Genomic DNA, 20,245 nt, shown 5'->3' with positions numbered 1-20,245 from the left:
CTGGCTTTGCCAGTAAATATCTGGCTGAGCTTGAAAACAGGTACTTACCCATCTTAATATTAGTTTTCTTATTTCTAAATTGAGGAGTTGCGTATGATGATCTCTAATATCCCCCGCCCCCCCCCGATTTTAGATTATGAGTAAAATCACATTTTGTAAAATAAAAATTGGTCCTCTGATGGACTAGTGTCTGTTGTGCTAGAGCTACTTAAAATTCGGTTGATAATATACTAAATCTGTTTTTTAAGTTAATCTTGAACAGAATTCCTTGGAAAATAAGTAGAAGAAATTAAAATCAAGTAGTTTTTCATAGATTGCTATAGTAGACTTTAATAAACAGGTACTTACGACTGTTTTTAAATACACATTTAAATACACATTTTCAAATATATTTCACTTAAATATATTTAAGTGAAAATATAATTCTCTGCCTTTCTCTTTTTAGGCACGCACGCGCATGCACACACACACGGAGATGCGTACTTTTTGCTATTGTCATACATATAAAATTTGGGGGGAAACCCAACAGTATCAGCATCACATTTCCATTGGAATCCTGTGCAGTGAAAAGCTGTTAGCGTCACTCTGTCGGGGAAACATATGTTCATGTGCCCTTAGGAGAAGTTGAGTTTCACCCACTTATTCTCAAACTTCACTCCGTTGCAGCTCTGGATCCTGAGTAAGGATCTGCAGATAGAACTGTTCCCCTTTTTCTTTTCTCTTTGAAGGAATGCCCTGTTGCTCAGCGCGGCCCCTGATTGTCCATCAGACACGATGAGCCCTTTGTTACCACTTCCCGGCTGTGTAGGAAAGTGTGGCCTGTTCTTGCATGACCTCCCAGTTTCATTCAGCAGCAGTGGTGTTCCTACAGCGGACACCTTCCGGCTGCTTCTCATGTGCTGAGCACCTGTGCTACCTTTTCAGTCCTTGCAACAACCCCCGTAGGTGAGACCTGACAGGAACCGAGACACCAATTTGCCCAAGAAAAAAAAAAAAAAACGGAGAAAGTTACAGAGAAATAAGTGGTGATGTTGGGGTTCGGGTGCTTCTCTAGAGGAAGGGCTTGCTCTACACTCACGTGAAGTCCCAGGGACGTTTCCTAAAGGCTCCTCAAGGCGCTGAAGGGTCACGTGGGGATGGGGGCGGGGGGGTCTGAAGGCTAAGGTAGCAGCACGTACCTTCTTCCCCTCTGTCGGTAGTATTTTCCTCCTTCCTCCCCACCACATCAGGCTTTATACATGAAGTCTCCTGCATGGAGCAGGGGGCGCTTTCTGTTCCTCCCCAGAGGGGGATGAAGGTGGGAGAAAGGTATATATTTAAAGAAAATTAAACTTTACTATTAAGTTTCTCTTAAAAAAGAAGAGTGAGCCTAGGATTCTGGCTCCAGAGTTTGTTGCATAACCAAACACTGCTTCTCCCAAACCCGTACAACTCCCATTAGTACTTTACTTTTATCAAATTGGATGATGCAAAAGCTAAAGGATCTGAAGACCTTGTGATCCTCAGTCTTTCCTGGTGTCCCTGGTGAAGCTGAAAGCCTCATTCTGGACATTTCTCACGGCAGAGGTTGCTAGAAATCCAGTTGTCTCCTCGTTCTCGTCACCTTATCATCCTGAGCACGTCCTAGGCTCGGGCTGAGAACCATCGGTAGCCTTGTGGTACACGGGGGCCGTCTTGGTGACGCCAAAACTGGCTGCCTCCTCATTAGTTGCCTTTATTTACGTGCAGAATCTTTAATAGCCTGCAGCTGATCGCCCCAGTGCACTAACCTGCCTTTACTGCAGTTCGGCAGACGACGGCCGCAGTGTGTATCCGAATTCTCACACGGGAAGGTAGACAGTCCTTTGTGCCTCGGCGTGGCGTCTTCTCCATCTGCAGGCCAGGCTGAAGGAAGAGCAAACCCCGAATCCTTCAAGTCCCCCACATTTGGATTCTTTCTTTCTTACCTACTTACCTTGGCAAATTGTTTTGAATGTATCTTTAAAACATCTCTTTAGGGGCTCCCGGGTGGCTTGGTTGGTTAAGTCTCTGCTTTCAGCTCCGGGCATGATCTTGGGGTCCTGGGATCGAGCCCCAGGTCAGACTTTTTGCTCAGCGGGGAGTCTGCTTCTCCCTTTCCCTTTGTGCTCTCTCTCTCTCTGTCTCTCTCTCAAATAAAATCTTTAAAAATAACTTATTTTTAAATTGCATATAGCTGGGAGGACTGGGTGGCCCAGCGGTTTAGCACCTGCCTTCGGCCCAGGGCGTGATCCTGGAGACCCGGGATTGAGTCCCACGTTGGGTTCCCTGCAGGGAACCTGCTTCTCCCTCTGCCTGTGTCTCTGCCTCTCTCTCTCTGTCTCTCTCAATCTCTCTCTCTCTGTGTCTCTCATGAATAAATACATAAAATCTTTAAAAAAAAATAATAAATTGCATATAGCTAATGAGTCGACCCTCCCTACTAACATTCTATTCTAAAACCTCTTTGCACAGAAATATTTTCTCCTACTTTATTCCGCCAGATATTTTGCTACCGTACAACTTGGGTCAGTTTTGCTGCCTCCTGAAGCAAATTTCCCTCACTGTCTGGCCTGGAAGCCAATGTCAAGACTGTTGGGCTTGGCCTGGTTTTGTGCATCATTTGTTCTCCTTCCAGAACGTATAGGCTGAAGGAAGGGCAGCACTTTGGGATACACTGTCCATAATTAGAGGATCTCAGCAAGATGGCAGGGCTGTGTCATGCAGCCTTGGTTAAGGTGCTCACATTTCATTGAGCACAAGTCAACTGATGAAGCCCAAAACGTAGGGAACAGACGTTCCACCCACAGGGAAGCCCGCCATTGGGATGGGAACCACCAAACACAACTGTGTACACATACGCCTTTCCCAGAATAGGACCTGGTTGAAAATTTGATCTAAAATAATGTATTTTGGGATCCCTGGGTGGCGCAGTGGTTTGGCGCCTGCCTTTGGCCCAGGGCGCGATCCTGGAGACCCGGGATCGAATCCCACATCGGGCTCCCAGTGCATGGAGCCTGCTTCTCCCTCTGCCTGTGTCTCTGCCTCTCTCTCTCTCTCTCTCTCTCTCTCTGTGACTATCATAAATAAATTTAAAAAATTAAAAAAAATAAAATAATGTATTTTCTCCATTTGTTTATATTGAAATATTTAGGTTCAGGTATAAATGGAGACTCAAGGGACATAACTGCCTACCACACGGTGTTTCTCACAGCCATATTAGGAGGAACAATCGTCATTGTCATTGGATTCTTTGCTGTACTTCTTTGTTATTGCAGGTAAGAAAAATACTACTATGTATAAACACAGAAAACTATCCAATTACAGCCTCATGTCTGTGTGTTCTGGGAATCACAAAGTATGAAAGTCAGTACTTGGATCTTTTCAAGATGTAGATTGAAATAAAAGAGGATAGACTCAACAGTGGCATTGCCTATATACGCGCGTATCTTGAGATTCTTAAAAAAATGAATCTTCTAGACCGTAAGTTTTAAACACTTTTTGCCACCTCTTCTACTCCAGGGATAAGTGTGGTACTCCACAGAAAAGAGAAAGAAATATCACTAAACTCGAAGTACTCAAGAGAGACCAGACAACTTCAACAACACACATAAATCACATCAGTTCGGTCAAAGTCGCATTAAAAGCCGAGGACAAGTCACAGTTATTTAATGCCAAAAACTCCTCCTATAGCCCTCAGAAAAAGGAACCATTGAAGGCAGAAGCGGAAGAAAGAGTTTCCATGGTAAAGACTCGGGACAATTTTAAGATCTACAATGAGGATGTTTCATTTCTATCCGCCAATCCAAACAGTTACTCGAGGAGCCCAGCACAGTCTTTGGAGCCCAGCGTAGGGTCCAAACAGCCGAGACATATTAACAGCAATCTGGCTTCATCTCTAGGTGAGGCTCAGGAGGAAAAGCGGTATCTCACAGGTAAGGAAGAGGGATACGGACATTCCCACATCCCCGAACAGCTTATGCATATCTACAGCCAACCCATTGCCATCCTTCAAACGTCAGACCTTTTCGCCACTCCTGAGCAGTTACCTACGGCCAAGTCAGCCACTTTGCCACGAAAGGGACAGCTGGTCTATGGCCAGTTGATGGAACCGGTCAGTAGGGAGAGTTTCACACAGACATTACCCAAAATGCCGGTGCATTCTCATGCACAGCCCCCGGACGCCAGGGAAGAAAAGATCCCACTGGAAGGCCAGCAGAGCTTGCCATCCCAGACTTCCGATTGGAGCCGGTATTCCAGCAGCTTACTCGAATCTGTTTCTGTTCCCGGAACGCTGAACGAGGCTGTTGTGATGACTCCCTTCTCATCAGAGCTGCAGGGGATCTCGGAGCAGACCCTCCTGGAGCTGTCCAGGGGAAAGCCGTCCCCGCATCCCAGAGCGTGGTTTGTGTCTCTCGATGGAAAACCGGTCGCACAAGTGAGACATTCCTTTATAGACCTGAAAAAGGGCAAGAGAGCCCAGAGCAACGACACGAGTTTGGACTCTGGGGTGGACATGAATGAGCACCACTCAAGCAGAAAGCTCGAGAGGGAGAAGACTTTCATCAAGAGCATGCATCAGCCTAAGATCCTTTACTTAGAAGATTTAGACCTGAGCAGTAGTGAGAGTGGGACTACCGTGTGTTCCCCCGAGGACCCAGCGTTAAGGCACATCCTCGATGCAGGGAGTGGAGCCATCCTGGAACACCCCGGGGAGGAGTCTCCGGGAAGGAGAGGCACCGTCGAAGACCTTGAGGCCAGTATCTCCCCCACCAGAAGAAGGGGCAGACCAGCACTAGCCAAAAGAGACAGCAAGACTAATATCTGGAAGAGGCGGGAGGAACGCCCCCTGATTCCCATAAATTAGCCCCTCGCGAGGGTGGCCGTGTCCCTGCCGCCTCGCTTGGTCTCGCTTCCTGCACGTTGCTGGGTGAGCCTCGGAGGACGTGGAGGCCGAGCCGTCCCGTGGGCCCTGGACACGTCTCAAGGGGAGTAAATAGTAAACTGGCAGTTCACTGATGACAGACGAAGATACCAAGGGATGCTTTTTCTGGCCTGTTCGTTTATTTTTGCGGGGTGAATTGGAAGGATCCAGGAGTTCAAAATGTAAAATAGTTTCAAGACGTTAGTTCTCTGAAGATGTTGCTCACGTAGCCAACGTAGCCCTCTCTTAAGAATAACCGTGAAGTGTGTACTCCCAAGGTGGCCTCTGCCTCGATGCTGCCCCCGCGGACCCTTCGGGACCGCAGCTGCGCTCCGGGCAGCGTCACCGTGAAACGCTGCCCCGTGTGCTCCTCTGCCTGCAGGTGGAAGTAACCACACGTGTTTTGAATTGATGTTGCCCTAGAATGTAAAGGCCAACCACGATTCCCTGCTTTGTGTGAACAGCATGTGTGTCACCCCCCAAACGAATCTTAACTCCTGCAAGATGGGCAAGAAGCAACTCGGTTGTCAGAGAGGGAAACACCAGCTCTTTGGTTGTTTGGGATATGACTTCACAGGATAAATGATAAGGGGTTAACTTGTTACTTATAAGTCATCCTGAATTTTCTATTTTTCCCTGCTTCTATAGTGAAATGAGCTTAGCCGTCAAGGAAAACTTTTATTGATCTGAAAAAAAAAAAAAAACAACAACAATCAAACACCGTATCTTGAATTTAACAGTCACTGGTACATGTAGGCTAAAATCAGCTTTAAGATATTTTTTTCTATTCCTCCCCCCACCCCCAGTTCACCTGTTTAAAGACTTTTAAACTTCATTTAAAAAATTAATACTTTTGTGTTCATTAAGACCTTTCAGTTTATTAACAAAACACGTGAAACTAAAGGAAATAAACATTTATTATTTTTTTTAATGTCGACAAGCAGGAAAAGAAATTCTATTTCCCTGAGACTCAGAAACACCTTCAGAATATTAGGTATGTATCCAGATGTTTTTCTCTTGACGTTCTTAAAAGATGTTTTAGAAAATGTTTCAATTTAATGGAGAAGTAAGGGACGCCCAGGTGGCTCAGCGGTTGAGCATCTGCCTTCGGCCCAGGGCGTGATCCTGGAGACCCGGGATCGAGTCCCGCGTCGGGCTCCCTGCATGGAGCCTGCTTCTCCCTCTGCCTGTGTCTCTGCCTCTCTCTCTCTCTCTCTCTCTCTCTCCCCCCCTGCATCTCTCATGAATAAATAAATAAAATCTTAAAAAAAAAAGTCTTTTTAAAATCACTTTTAGCATTTGCAAATTTCTTCCTAGTTTTAGAAGTAATATATTCATGTCCTTTTCACCATAGCAAAGGATTCAGAATGAACACACTCAACAGCTGTTTTTAATTATAATTGTCTTCAACTCTGAGTCATCATTCATACGTCCTAAAAATAAAGCTCTTTGTTAATTAAAATCAACTCATCCCATTTTCCTTAAAATGTCCATGAAGGCAAATATCTGAAGCAGCTTCCCCTTTCCTTTGGGGGGAAAAGTAAAACTAAATGACTTTCTTTCTCATCTTCTTCTATTCAACATGGGAACCCGTGTTCGTTCAACATAGACAACCAAGGCGCATCAACAAGTTGAGAGAATCAACGTCGGTCCTATTAGCATTAGTCAAACTACACCTGGATAGTCCATGAAAGACAACAGCTTTTTTTTTCCCCCCAGGATAGTAGACTTCAGCCAGTTTTTTCCTAGAATTACTTCAGTTTTTCCTATAACACCAAACCTGTCAGATCATACTCCTTTCTGTATTAACCCAAAGAACCTAAAAACCTAGGTAAAAGTTTGCCATATTTTACCCAATCCATAGAAGAGAGAAATATTTGGGGTAATACCTAGGTTTAGTTTTTTGAGGAGGAGGTTTCTTATTTGTCTACAGAAAGAGGCATTAAAAGTGGCATACACGACGATGACTTGGAAAAGGTTACGGAGTTAGTGCTCTGCTGAAGTGCCTTTGATACAGACTTGCTTTATCGGAGGATATGATAGCATCTTTCTTTAATGTGCGTTTTCTTTCTGTTGGCCAAATTAAGCGGATGTGCAGTTTTTGTTCATTAAAAAATACAGACCTCGCGTTTCATGTTGGAACAATGAATTTTGCATGCAGGTAACGCTTGTGGGTTTTTTTTTTTTTTTTTTGGATCCAGTTTATATTGATGAATTATGGTGGAATGAAGCTAGAAACTATAGAGTAAAATGTTGTACTTCGATATATTAAGTTTATATTTTCCCCACCTTTAAATAAAACTGTTCCACCTTTTAGCTCGGTAATGGAATACACACGATAGAAGGGTATACCGTTCAACTATGCCACGTACTCATTCTCCTATAAAGGAAACGAGAAGATGTATCCCCAGGGTCTTTGCTAGAAATTTTTTTGGTTTCAGGAGAAAATCTTACTTTCTTTTATACGCTGCACATTCTGTTCTCAATGGGGAAGTATCGGCAATTTACCTTTTTTAATGATCAAAAATGTGTAACTTCTCGTTTGTGAGTAGTTCACAAATTTCCTGTTAAAAAGCTGAAGCCATCTACTTTTTCTTAACCCAAGTAATAATAAGCCGACGGTATTCACAACTTTCTTAAATTTTTAAATGGAAAACCAACAGTTTTTTGCAAATGTAACTCTTGGGAATTTTGATCACAAATTGTTAACATTTGTGGATCCTTTGTATATACTTTGGATATATCTTAAAAGCAAAATTATCCCTCAATTAACTGATGGATTCGTTTACTAAAGCACAGCTATATGTATTTTTGAATACATATTATGATCTTGAGACTTTATAAAATCAATTTTTATGGCATTTATGCAGTTGTATAGGGTTTACGCCCTTTTATAATATGCAGTATACCACGAAGGTCACAAATGTTGAGGAATAAAAGCACTTCTTTGCTTTGGCAATCATTTTCAGATCACTTTCTGTGTTTGGATCCTCTGATATCAATACATACAGAGTTTTAGGAATCCGTGGGTCAAATACTGTCCCTCAAAACTTCCCACAAAGGTGAAGCTCAAAGTTCGTATTCACTTGTAGGGAATGAGTCCTGCGTTCACCCATGTATTGGCACCGTAAAGAATTTGACCATGCTGATTTCCATCTCAGACCCTAAGTTGACGTATTGCCCTCTTGTTTTTAAGTATTTCTATCTTTTGTATTTCAACAGAGGAATCTCACATTTCACTGTATTTATTGCCATTATTACTATATTTACTGCTGAAAACTGTAACAATCTGAAGATTTGTAAAATGTTAAACATAGTTCATTAAAGATAATAAATCTAAAAATGTCCTTGATGCTTTTTTTTTTTTTTTTTTTTTTTTACTTATTTTAGAGGGGAGGGAGGGGCATAGAGAGAGGGAGAGACAATCCCAAGCAGACCCCATGCTGAACCTGGAGCCTAATTCTGGTCTTGATTCCATGACCCTGAGAACACAACTCAAGTGGAAACCAAGAGTCGGACATTAAACCAACTCCACCACCCAGGCATCCCCTTAATATATTCTTTAATTTTGGGTAAACTACAAAAAATTCCTGCCTAAACTGTCATTTAATCTAATAAATAATCAATGATTACTTTTTCCATTATTACACTCCCGGTGGCAAAATGAATATTATTTGCATACCCTTTGTTTATATAATAAACTTGATTTCTCTCTGTATTTCATATTCTCCAAAGTTCACGTTTTTACTGTTAAAGCTGAGTATAGACAAATTATTTTTCCATTCAATGAAAAGACTTGTTAAGATAATGTGATAGAATATAAAATAAAATTGTGGTACTCAAAATACCTGAGTCAGAAAATGATACAATATCCTCTCCCCACCTCCACTTAAAGTATTTGGACTTTAAACCTAACACAATATAATCACACAAAGGCTGTTCACACTTAGAGTGCTAGATCTCCTTCAAGAGCCCTTCTGCTCACCTAATTGAACCATACTCAAGTTCAGGCAATTTGTATTTTGGGCTTTTAGAATACCTCTTATTAATTTAGTTTAATTTTATTTATTTTTTAAGTAAGCTCCATGCCCAAGGTGGAGCCCAGACGCAGGTCTTGAACTCACAGCCCTGAGATCAAGACCTGTGCTGAGATCAAGAGTCAGACACAGCCAGTAGAACCACCCACATGCCCATATTTTTTTTTATTTTCAAGTAATCTCTATACCCAATGTGCACTTGAACTTAAAACCCTGAGATCAAGAGTTGCATGCTCTACTGACTGAGCCAGCCAAGCGCCCCTAGGATACTTTTTGGAGCCATTAGCTTGGCTGCTGTGTTTTCAGACATTTTGTATAATTTACATAAATTAATATGGTAGTAGAAATATCTGTGGTTAGTTCTAATGGGAATTGGGCCCTGAATCCGCTTACAGATACAGTGCAGATTATGACCCCAGCACTGTTGTTTGAGATAGACACTCCCATTTGGATCCCTGTAGAATGGAAGCCAGGCTGTGTGGCTACTTCTGTTCCAGGGCCTGGTCTCCCACTCGGATAGCCCAGAGTCTTGACAGAGATAATGTAGTTTCTGGACTCATCCAAGCTCACATGGAACTGATTATAATAGAAAATAGGTTTCATAAATCACGATCAGAAACATGGTTGCCAAACAATGATGTTCATGAACCAGTCATCACATTCTCATCTCAGAAGGGAAATTAATAGGGGAAGACTAATAGGTAAGAACTATAGGAAAGATAGTCGGATGGAGCTAGATTTTAAAATGAATTTATCAGAAGCGATTTACTTATCAGCTAATTAAAGACCTTTCCCTAAACTACATGCTGTTGACATAGCACTAGTTAAAACTATACCACAGTGTTGCTTTATCAAGGATTCTCAAAATCACTTTGGCCTTTTTATAGGTAGATTTCTCTAGTACAGTTTCCAGGGAGATAGATTAATTCTATCAGTAAGCTATCTCTGAATCAACAGTGGGGTTAAATTCTTTTGAGAACTTTTCTATTGTCTCAAATTTGGATTTGTTTGCTCCATCAAAATACATTATTTCCTTGACTTTCTTCTTTTTTTCCTTTATTTTGGGTCTGTGGACTTCTGTCCAACTGGGTTTTTTTTTTTTTTAATAAAAACATTTTCAGAGTTTGATTAGAAAAAAGTCATCTAGAAATAAATACATTGATTATAATCAATTTAAAATGTGAAATACCAAAAGTTGCAAATGATGGAAAAAAAATTCACTAAAATATATATGGCCAATTTCTTAGGCAGAGAATGGTGATAATTTTCTTTTTAAATTAGATAAACTTAGAGATCACATTTTAAAGTTACCTGGGTTTGTCAAAACTGCAATAACACTTCTTTCCACTTTGTTAGCTATAGTAGATAAATACCTATCTGCTTCTGTTGGGGAAGTTTACAAGTTGAGAAGTATATGATACTTTTTTCCCTTCAGTGACCTTTCCTGATTGAATTTTACATTTCCTAGTTTTCAAACCTATACTCACTTGTAACTAACATATCACAGTCCTGTAGGGACACCCAATTTCCTACATGATTTAGCCTTTTTTTCTGTACTTCAGATTGACTAGAAGTTTCATAATTCATATGTTGACTGATTCTAATCCTTAGAGACCTTATTAAAACACTAGACTAACTGTACACAGTCTGATTCAAAACAAACCAGATAATTACATTCCCAGGAGTCTCTGGGCTTATTCCACTTGAAAAGCTTAAAAACCTTTCTTACATACAATGTTGAAAAGCGTAATTGTGGCTGCTAAACAACATGGAATAAATAGCTAGGAATAATTTTTATTTTACATAGTTATATATTTTAGTCTAGAAAAATAGGTTTTTGTTTTACATGGAAAGCATTTTTAAAAAGTATATTTATTCAGCTTAAATTTACCCCAATATCCAGATATTTTTGTCCATTAGATACAGAAATGCTTAATTATTAACATGGACTTTAATAGATAATTTATTGTTACTAATTGTTTTCATTTAGGTTTATTACTGATTATTGGGATGAGTGGGGGAGATCAGTCCTTTTCTTTTAGCTATTCTGAATTTTAAGGATCAGTGGGGCATCTAGATTTCTCATGTACCTCCCTTACATGGCTGATGGAAAACTTAAGGTGGTATAGAGGAAAAACACAGGCTAGGCAAATATTATTGTTTTTTGACACTAAATTTGATGAATTTAAATGATAAGGGGTTGCTTTTATGTTTCAACCTTGTTAACCAAATGTATCTCTATTTAAGAACTCATGATCAGCACTGCAAACTAACTGGCATTTGAAGGCTGCCTTTGATAACTGAATTATTACAGCCATTATTGTTGTGCTTTTTCATTAGGATCACCAGGTTTTGGATAAAAAAGAGGACCAGTAAAATTAGGGAGGAAGGGATCCAAGATGGTGGTGTAGGATAACCCTGAACTTACCTCTTCTCAGGAACACAACAAACTTAACAGCTTGTAAGGAAAATTATAGTATACCTTTCCTCTGAAAAGGAGGAACTAGAGAATTAGATGAACAATGTATTTACAACAATTCAATATATTCACAACAAAAGACAAGAGATGCACTAAGAAGAATAAAAGAGGCAAAGACATGACCTTGCTCTGGACCCCACTGCTGACGTAGCTACCCCACAACTGGGAAGGATCCCCAAAATGTGTAGTTCTCTTTTGAGGAGTGAAGGGACTATTTCCCACACTAGGCAACCCAACTCGCTGAGCTGGTATTGGAAGGATGAGACCCCAAAATGTCTGGTATTGAAAATCCAGGCAGGGCACCCCAGGTGGCTCAGCGGTTTAGCGCCACCTTCAGCCCAGGGCATGACCCTGGGGCCCTGGGATCGAGTCCCACGTCAGGCTCCCTGCATGGAGCCTGCTTCTCCCTCTGCCTGTGACTTCACCTCTCTCTCTCTCTCTCCTCTCTGTGTATTCTAATGAATAAATAAATAAAATCTTAAAAAAAAAAAGAAAATCCAGGCAATAAAAATCAGGAGAATCATAGGGTACAGAAATCCCACCCTTATAAGGCTTGTACATGAATTCATTTTCCCTGAGATCCAGCCACAAAAGCAACAGATTGAAAAGTATCTAAGCCGTAAGCAAGGGAGACCCACTTACTAATTTTAAAACAGCTGCTGGAGAGGCAGGAATCTTCAGGGACTTTCAGGGACAGAAGTTCTGGAAGATACCGTTTTTATAATCTTGTTCTAACCTGCTGGTGACAGAGCCAAAGGGCATAATTTTTGGCGCTCTCCTCCCTCTAACCTGCTAGCACCAGAGCATGGTCGGCCTACCCTGTGCCCTAAGTGAGCTGGATGAGCATCCTGAGCCCCACCATGCAACACATGGGGATGCCCATGCAATGGCTGGCTCTGGTGACCAAGGGAGATTGTACTTCTGGCCCACATGGGACAGCTTCGGCACAAGACCACTCTTTAAAGGCTAAGAGAGGGTAGCCATTTTGCCGGATAGTATAGACAGAGAAACAGGCAAAATGGGGAGACAGAGGAATATGCTCCAAACCAAAGTACATGACACAACCCCCAGAAAAAGATCTTAATGAATTGGAAATAAGCAACCTGTGTGATAAAGGATTCAAAGTAATGGTCATAAAAATGCTCACTGATCTTGGGAGAAGAACTGGATGGACACAGAAAGAACTTCAACAAAGAGATAGAAAATATAAGAAAATACCAAACAGAAGTCATGACCGGACTGAAAAATACAGTAGAACAGATGAAATAGAAGCACAAACCAACAAACTGGCAGGCAAAGCAATGGAAAACATCCAGACAGAACAGCGAACTGAAAAAAAAAAAAAGAAAGAAAAGAAGTGACGATGCATTAAAGACCCTCTGCGACAACATCAAGGGGAAATAACATTCACATTATAGATGTCCCAAAAGGGAGAGAGAAAAAGGGCCAGCAAAATTATGTGAAGAAATAATGCCTGGAAACTCTCCTGATCTGGGGAAGGAGACAGACATCTAGGTCCAGGAAGCCCAGAGAGTTCCAAACAAGATGGACCCAAAGAGAAACATGATGAAACACGATATAGTTAAAATGGTAAAAGTAAAGGATAGAGGAAATCTTAAAAGCAGTAAGAGGTAAGCAACATATGGCTAAGAGAATTTTCATAAGGGTGTCAGTGTATGTCTCAGCAGAAAATTCATAGGCCAGAAGGGAGAGACGACATATTCAGAGTGCTGACAGGGAACAACTGCCAGCGGAGAAGTCTCTACCCAGGCAAGGCTACCATTCAGAATTGAAGGAGAGATTAAGAGTTTTCCAGACGAGCAAAAGCCAAAGGAGCTCTTCACCACTAAACAAGCTTTGCAAGAAATGTTAAAGCTAAGCTAAAAAGAAAAGGCGCTAATTAATAATAAAATATATTAAGTTTTATTAAGGTAATTAAACAAAGGTAGTAGATCAACCACTTATAAAGCCAGTATGAAGGGTAAGAGACAAATTAGTAAAGTTTAAAAAGTATGATAGTTAAAGAATACATGAGACACATAAAATTAAAAGATAGGAAAAAAAAAATAAAAGGTAGAAGATGTGGGTTCCCCTCCAAGATGGAAGTGAGCTTCCATCTTGGAAGGTAAATTAACTCACCTCCTCCATGGACACACCAAACCTACACTTACTTAGAGAACAATCCTCCTGAAGGAGAACTGAGGGCTGACTGGACGGCTTCTGAACAACAAAAGCTAGAGAGACCGCACAGAGATAGAGGACGGCAAGAGAGACAAAGACACAGCAAGGAAGGGAACCATGTCCCAGAACCGCCCCCCCCCCCCCCCAAAGATAAGGAAGCTGCTGGAACTCTTTCCAGGTTGGAGGGGTTGGAGACACCACAGTTTACATTTCTTCTCCTTGATGACATGGACAGGAGCAGGGGCCGGGGGCCCTGGCTGGCCTACTGCCTCAGTGAGCTCCGGGCACCAGCCCGTACCAGCCCCAGCCATCCCACCAAGGTACTTCAGCAGGACACATCCGGGACGCCCTTGGTCAGTGCTCACTGTAGCTCCAGCCGTCTTGCCAAGGTGACGCGGGCAAAGCACCTGAAATACTCCAGGCCCGCTCTACTTTGGCTCGTAGGGCACCCCCAGTGCAGTGTGCTCTGAGACCTAGTTCATGCCTGCTTCAGATCCAGCTACGCTGCCAGGGTGCTTCTTGCACATAACCTGTGTCCTCCTCTGGTCCAGCTGTCCCACCAGCGCACACCCTGCATGGAGCACTTTGGGATACCCTGGCCTGCGCTCCACCTTGGCTCTAGCTGCTGTGCCGAGGCACCCTTGGCACAGAGCACTCTGGGACACCCTGCCCTGCCCTACCCACTTCCACTGCAGCTGTCTTGCCTGCATAGGACACCCAAGGACCCCCTGGCTGGTGCCCCACCTAGGCTCCAGCTGCCCTGCCAGAGCAACCCCTGCACGGAGCACTCTGTGGCCCCCTGGCCTGCATGCCAGCTTGGCTCCAGTCTCTCTGCCAGGATACCCTGTGTGGATCACCCCAGGACCCGGGCTTATACCCAATTCAGCTTTTGCTGTCCTGACGGGGCGTTCTCTATGAGAAGAGCCTCAGGATCACCTGAGGCATGTCCACTTCAGCTCCAGCCATCCTACAAGGGCACCCCCAGCATGAAGTACTCTGGGCCCCAGTCCACACCAGCCACAGTTCCAGCCAGCCAAAGTCACCAGGTGCATGTAGTATACACAGGGGATGACCATCAAGAAAACTATTCCTTCAAGTTTAGGAGAAGTAGCTATTTTACTTATTTCATAGAAACAACAAGCAAAATGAGACAGAAGAATATGCTACAAATGAAAGAATAAGATAAAACATGAGAAAAGTAACTAGATGAAATAGAGATAAGAAATATGTCTGATAAATAGTTTAAAGTGATGATCATAACTAGGCTCACTGGACTGGAGAGGAGAGTGGAGGAATTCAGTGAGAACTTCAACAAAGAGAAAATATATTTAAAAAGGAGCAATCAGAGTTGAACACAACTGAAATGAAAAAAAAAAAAAAACACTTGAAAGAATCAACAGTGGCAGTTCTTAAAAGGGAAGTTTATAGTGATAGAGGCCTAGCTGAAGAAACCAGAAAAATCCCAAACTAACCTTACACTTATACCGTATAATCCCAGAAATCTACTTTTGGATGTTTATTCAATGAGCATGAAAACACTAATTCAACCCGTCCACGGAGCCCATGTTCTCCGTAGCATTTTTCCAACGGCCGTGGTTTGATGGAATGTGTCCGTCGCTAGACGAATGGCTAGAGACATCCGTACACACCCGGGGGGAGATGGGTCACGACACAGAAGCACGTGTTGCCGTTTGTGACAGCACGCGTGACCCCTCGGGGCGTTCTGCTGAGTTCTCACCCCGGGGAGGGGGGGACGAAGGCTGTGCAGTTGCGCTCCCACTTGGAACCTAAAAAACAAACAAAGCAGAGACAGATCAGAGAATCAAGTTCTGGTAGCCAGAGGGCATGGGGTTGGGGGGGGACAGGTGAAGGGGTCCCAGGCAGAAGCACAGGTGCCCAGCCGTATTCTAACGACGTGGTAGAGAGTGAATGGGACCACGGGGGTGACGGTTCCACAGTGCTCAACGCTATGGGACCCCTGGACCCCTGTCGCAGCCTGATATCCTCCTGTGAGTCGATTACGTGGTGCCTGAATGGGGGTGTCTCTTGATCGGGTGGGGGGCCCCAAATGGAGGGTGACCATCGAGTGGGACGGGTGGCACAGGCCGTGAAGGAATTCACCGCAGGCCGAACAAAGGAGATAAAATTAGTGGGATAATCTGCAGGGGAGAGGCTGTGGCAGGGGGCCGGGGCCGGGGCTGTTCCTAAAGGGAGAAGCTGGGGACATAGGGCTGCATGTGGAAGCTCTCCTTTCTGGGGGAGCGGGCCCAGTAGGCCACTGGCTGCCGAGGGCCCCCGGGGGGATGAGGCGCCGCCTGAGCGGGGCTCCGTGGCCCCTTCTGCGATCCAGTGCTCAAGCCCGTTGGCCTAAGCGCAGCCTCCCCAAGTTACACATGGTCCGTCGATGGGTGTCATGCGGGGGGCTGCTGGGATGGAGCCGCTCAGCCTCCCGGAGCCCCAGGCCTGGCTCCGCTCTCCAGGACGGCTGGACCAGAGGCCGGACGAGGGCATCCAGGGGACCTTCCGGGGAGCCTGGTATCCAGCGGCTGCGGGATCAGGGAGACCCGGGTAATTTTTGACATTCCCTCACCCCAGTCCTTTTTTTTTTTGTTTTTGTTTTTGTTTTCTAAATTTTTATTAATCCGAAGTGTAAGTCCTACAACTTTAAAGTATGTTTAATGACATGATTTTCTTCAGAAACAAAGAAAATACTCCTTGAGAATTTTCTTCTTGATGTCTTTACTCCTATTTTGCACATATTTCTAAACTTCTAAGAGAATGTATCGCAATATAGGAGCTTCCCTGCCAGCCCGGAAACTCGAGTCCGCCCGTGCCTTCAGCATGCTCAGCCGTCGGGCCCTGCCCTCAGCAGAATGGGGCTGACTTCACCCCCCGCCCCGGATCCTGCTAATATAAGAGAAAGACCGGGAAGCACACGAGACCTTTCTGGGGGTGGGGGTGGTGGTGGGGGTTGCGGAGGGAGCCGTCCCCCCACGTCGCCTTCTGTGCTGGTGGAGACTTGACTGGTTTTCCTTCCAGTACGTTGGGTGGGACTGGGAGGGTCCCTGGCGGAGCTTGGGGATGTCCGCAGTGGAGGACACACACGGAGGGTGCATGGGTTGTAACTGTCATCAGCAGGACCCCAACGGGCCACCCTTCGTCTTCACAGAAATATTGAGTTGAAGGCGGTTGAGGCTCAAGAGAAACCTGTGGGCTCAAGAGAAACCTGTGTCCCTCCCTTGACCCCACAGAGGCAGGAGGGCTGGAGGCCTTTCCCCGGAGGGGCGCTGGGCACAGAAACACCTCTTCCCCGAGTGATCCGTCTGTGTGGCAGGACGGACACCTCCCTACCCGACACCTGCTCTTGTCACCTTGTGAGGTGCACCCCTTGCCCCTGAGCCCCAGGCCCCCAGGCCGCTCTCCTTGTCCAGGACCGTAGGCCTCGCTCTGCCTGACCGCCTGGAGCTCCCACGCGTGCCCAGGCCCCCCACGCACACCATTGCATCTTGTCTTCTCCCGTGAACCTGCCTCACGTCGATCTGGTTGTTGGTGCAGCTGGGAGGGCCTCGTAGCGTCCCGTTTCAACGTAATCTTTGGCTGGCTGCTGCCGGAGGGTGTCTGACCGAGTCCACACGGCGACGCAGCCTGTCACCACGGACGCTTCTAGCCTTCGGTTTGTGCACACACCTTCTGTCACCGATGCTGCTCCCCGGCCTGTCGTAGTTCGTCGGTCCCTGCAAGCTTTGCAGCTGGCCCACCCGGGGACTTCTGTCTCTGTCGTCCCGTTCTTGGGTCCCCTTATCAGAAATTCCAAGGGGGCGAGTCCACGTCCACTACAAACACGGTCACCAGCAGATACGGGTGATTTCGACTATGAGCAGGGTTCACAGGTGGAACACCTCACGCTCCCCCGACGCAATGTGGCCCCCACACCTGCAGCACCAGCAGCGCCTGCGACCCTGAACTGCAGGCCCTGCAGCGCTGCTCCCAGACACACTTACCTCATCTCTGCATTTTAATAAGATCTCCCAGGCGATGCGTAAGCAATGCAGTTTGAGAAGCACAACTCTTTTTTTTTTAAGATTTTATTTACTTATTCATGAGAGACCCAGAGAGAGGGGCAGAGACACAGGCAGAGGGAGGAGCAGGCTCCCTGCGGGGAGCCCGACCTCGGACTTGATCCCGGGACCCCGGGGTCACGCCCTGAGCCCAAGGCAGGTGCTCAACCCCCGAGCCCCCCGGCGTCTTGAGAAGCACAACCCCAATACTCACCTCTGCTAAGTAAAATCTTTGAGGATCTGAACTACATGTTACGGGAACCTCATCAACTACCTGGAAAAGGTGCTGCGCCTCTGTGCTCCGTCCTCCCCTTTGCCCGTATAAAAACCTTTCTTCCTACTACTGCTCCTCACACCGGAACAGTGTATTTTAAATTCACGGTTGTCCACCGCCCCCGCCCCCACTCCGCCACCCTATCTAATTCCTTGAAATTTCTAAGATGTTTCTGGCTTTGGAATATTGCATTTGCCTTTCTGTCTCTGGAACATTGGTCTCTGCGGAGGGGCGCCTGGGTGGCTCCGTCGATTGAGCCGCCGACTCTTGATTTCAGCTCAGGTCAAGGTCGCAGGGGCCTGGGATGGGGCCCCGCCCCGCTGTGCGCTCAGCGGGGAGTCTGCTGGAGGGCTCGCTCTGCCCCCCTCCCTGTGCACACACATGCACACCCATGCATGTGCTTTCTCTCTCTCTCTCTGAAATAAATGAATAAATGAATCTTATAAAAAGGTCTCTGCTGAATTCCTTAGACCTTCTCTTACCCCATCTGAGTTGGCTTCTGACCCTTAATCCTTAGACGCTTCCACCTTATGATTCTGCTCCTACTGTTTTGTTCGTTTTCATGTTTAAAATTACCTAGGTTGTCTACTTATCTACCTTAGATATTAAGCTTCTGGAGGATGAGGACCTTCGCTGTCCCTTGGAGCAGAAATTCAAAAACATAGTGAGTAATTAGTTTTCTGAATAATTATATCAACTTTGAATTGTTTCTGTAGTTACTCGTTTACTTCTTGAAACTAACAATTTCCTGAAAGCTCAAAGTAAAGTTTTCAAAAGATACATACCTGTGTACACGCACATATACACACACAGTCTCTTGGACTCTAAGTGTCAAAAGCCTAGAACCCAGGTGTGATAAATTGAATAAAAATATTTTTGGAAAAAAATATTTTGTCTGATTTGAGGTGCCTTTTCAAAAGAAAAAGAATAGATCTTCAATGGAATAATATTTGTAGAAGAGAAACTCTTTAAACCTTCAGAATTTAGGGCACCTGGGTGGCTCAGTGGCTGAGCATCTGCCTTTGGCTCAGGTCGTGATCCTGGGATCCCAGGATCGAGTCCCTCATGGGGCTCCAGGAAGGGAGCCTGTTTCTCCTTCCACCTATGTCTCTGCCTCTCTCTCTGTGTATTTCTCATGAATAAATAAAACCTCTAAAAAAAAAAACAAAAACCCTTCAGAATCCATAGAAAGGGTCTAACCACGGCAAAAATTTTATAAAATTAAGAGAAACAAAGTAACCACAAATAACCCATTTTGTAATTAAAATAATTCTTGGAAATGTCATCTTGTATAAAGAGGAAGTTTGGGAAGCAACCAAGATGTCCTACATGGCTTCTGCAGGTGAATGGATAAAATGGACAGTGGGATATTATTTAAAGCTAAAAAGAAGGACCTATCAAGCCATAAAAAGACCTTAAGTGCATATTACTAAGTGAGATGTTAATCTGAAGAGGCTGCATACTGTGTGATTCCAAAAATATGACATTCTAGAAAAGGCAAAACCTTGGAGACCAGTTATGGTGAGGAGGGTAAAAATGCAGAGCACAGAAGACATTTGGTACAGTGAAAATATTCTATATTATGCTATAATGAAGGATATATATTATTAAATTTGTCCAAATCCACAGATATACAATACCAAGAATTAACCCTAAATTTCATTTTTATGGGTTTTGGTGATTTGTGGACTCTGGACGATTATGATATGTCAATATAGGATCATCTTGATAAAATAGGTTCCATTCTGGTGAGTGATGTTGATAATTGGAGAAGCTATGCATGCACGGGGGCAAGAGGTATATGGTAAATCTCTGTACCTCTCCACAATACACTACCAGCCAGAAATTGTTATGAGACAAAGAAGGCCAATATACAATGATAAAGATGCCAATCCAATAAGAATATTCAAAAACATTTATGCAACAACACAGGAAAACCTAAATATATTAAACAAATATTAATACACTGGGAGGGAAAAATGGCAATACAATTATAGTGGGGAACTTCAGTCTCAGTTTTATCAATGGAGATTTCATCCAAAGAAATGATCGGTGAGAAAACATTGGACTTAAATGATGTATTAGACTAGATGGACTTAACAGACATTTACAGAACATTCTATTCAATAGGAGCAGGACATACATTCTTCTCAAACACACATGGAACATTCTCCAGGATAGAGCATATGTTAGGTCACATGCATTTTGTTATTTAAGAAGATTGAAATAATATCAATCATCTTTTCTGACAATAGTGGTATGGAACTAGAAATCACATGAAAAAACTAGAAAATT

The 20,245-nt window shown here is 44.1% G+C and overlaps 1 protein-coding gene across 2 annotated transcripts in view; it reads left to right on the top strand.

Moving 5' to 3' along the window:
- The window catches only part of FAM171B (family with sequence similarity 171 member B), a 62,027-nt gene extending 53,763 nt beyond the window's left edge, over positions 1–8,264 (top strand). For both annotated transcript variants that reach the window (XM_072811461.1, XM_072811462.1), the window contains exons 7-8: positions 3,152–3,275; positions 3,520–8,264. In XM_072811461.1, the coding sequence (XP_072667562.1) occupies positions 3,152–3,275; positions 3,520–4,864 (1,469 nt within the window). In that variant the 3' untranslated portion in view covers positions 4,865–8,264. The remainder of the gene's footprint in view (positions 1–3,151; positions 3,276–3,519) is intronic.
- The last annotated feature ends 11,981 nt before the right edge of the window (positions 8,265–20,245 follow it).

This window comes from Canis lupus, chromosome 34 (genome assembly GCF_048164855.1).
Source record: "Canis lupus baileyi chromosome 34, mCanLup2.hap1, whole genome shotgun sequence".
Taxonomy (NCBI): domain Eukaryota; kingdom Metazoa; phylum Chordata; class Mammalia; order Carnivora; family Canidae; genus Canis; species Canis lupus.
Note: the sequence above shows the minus strand (reverse complement) of the source record. Positions and strands in the feature narration are given on the sequence as shown.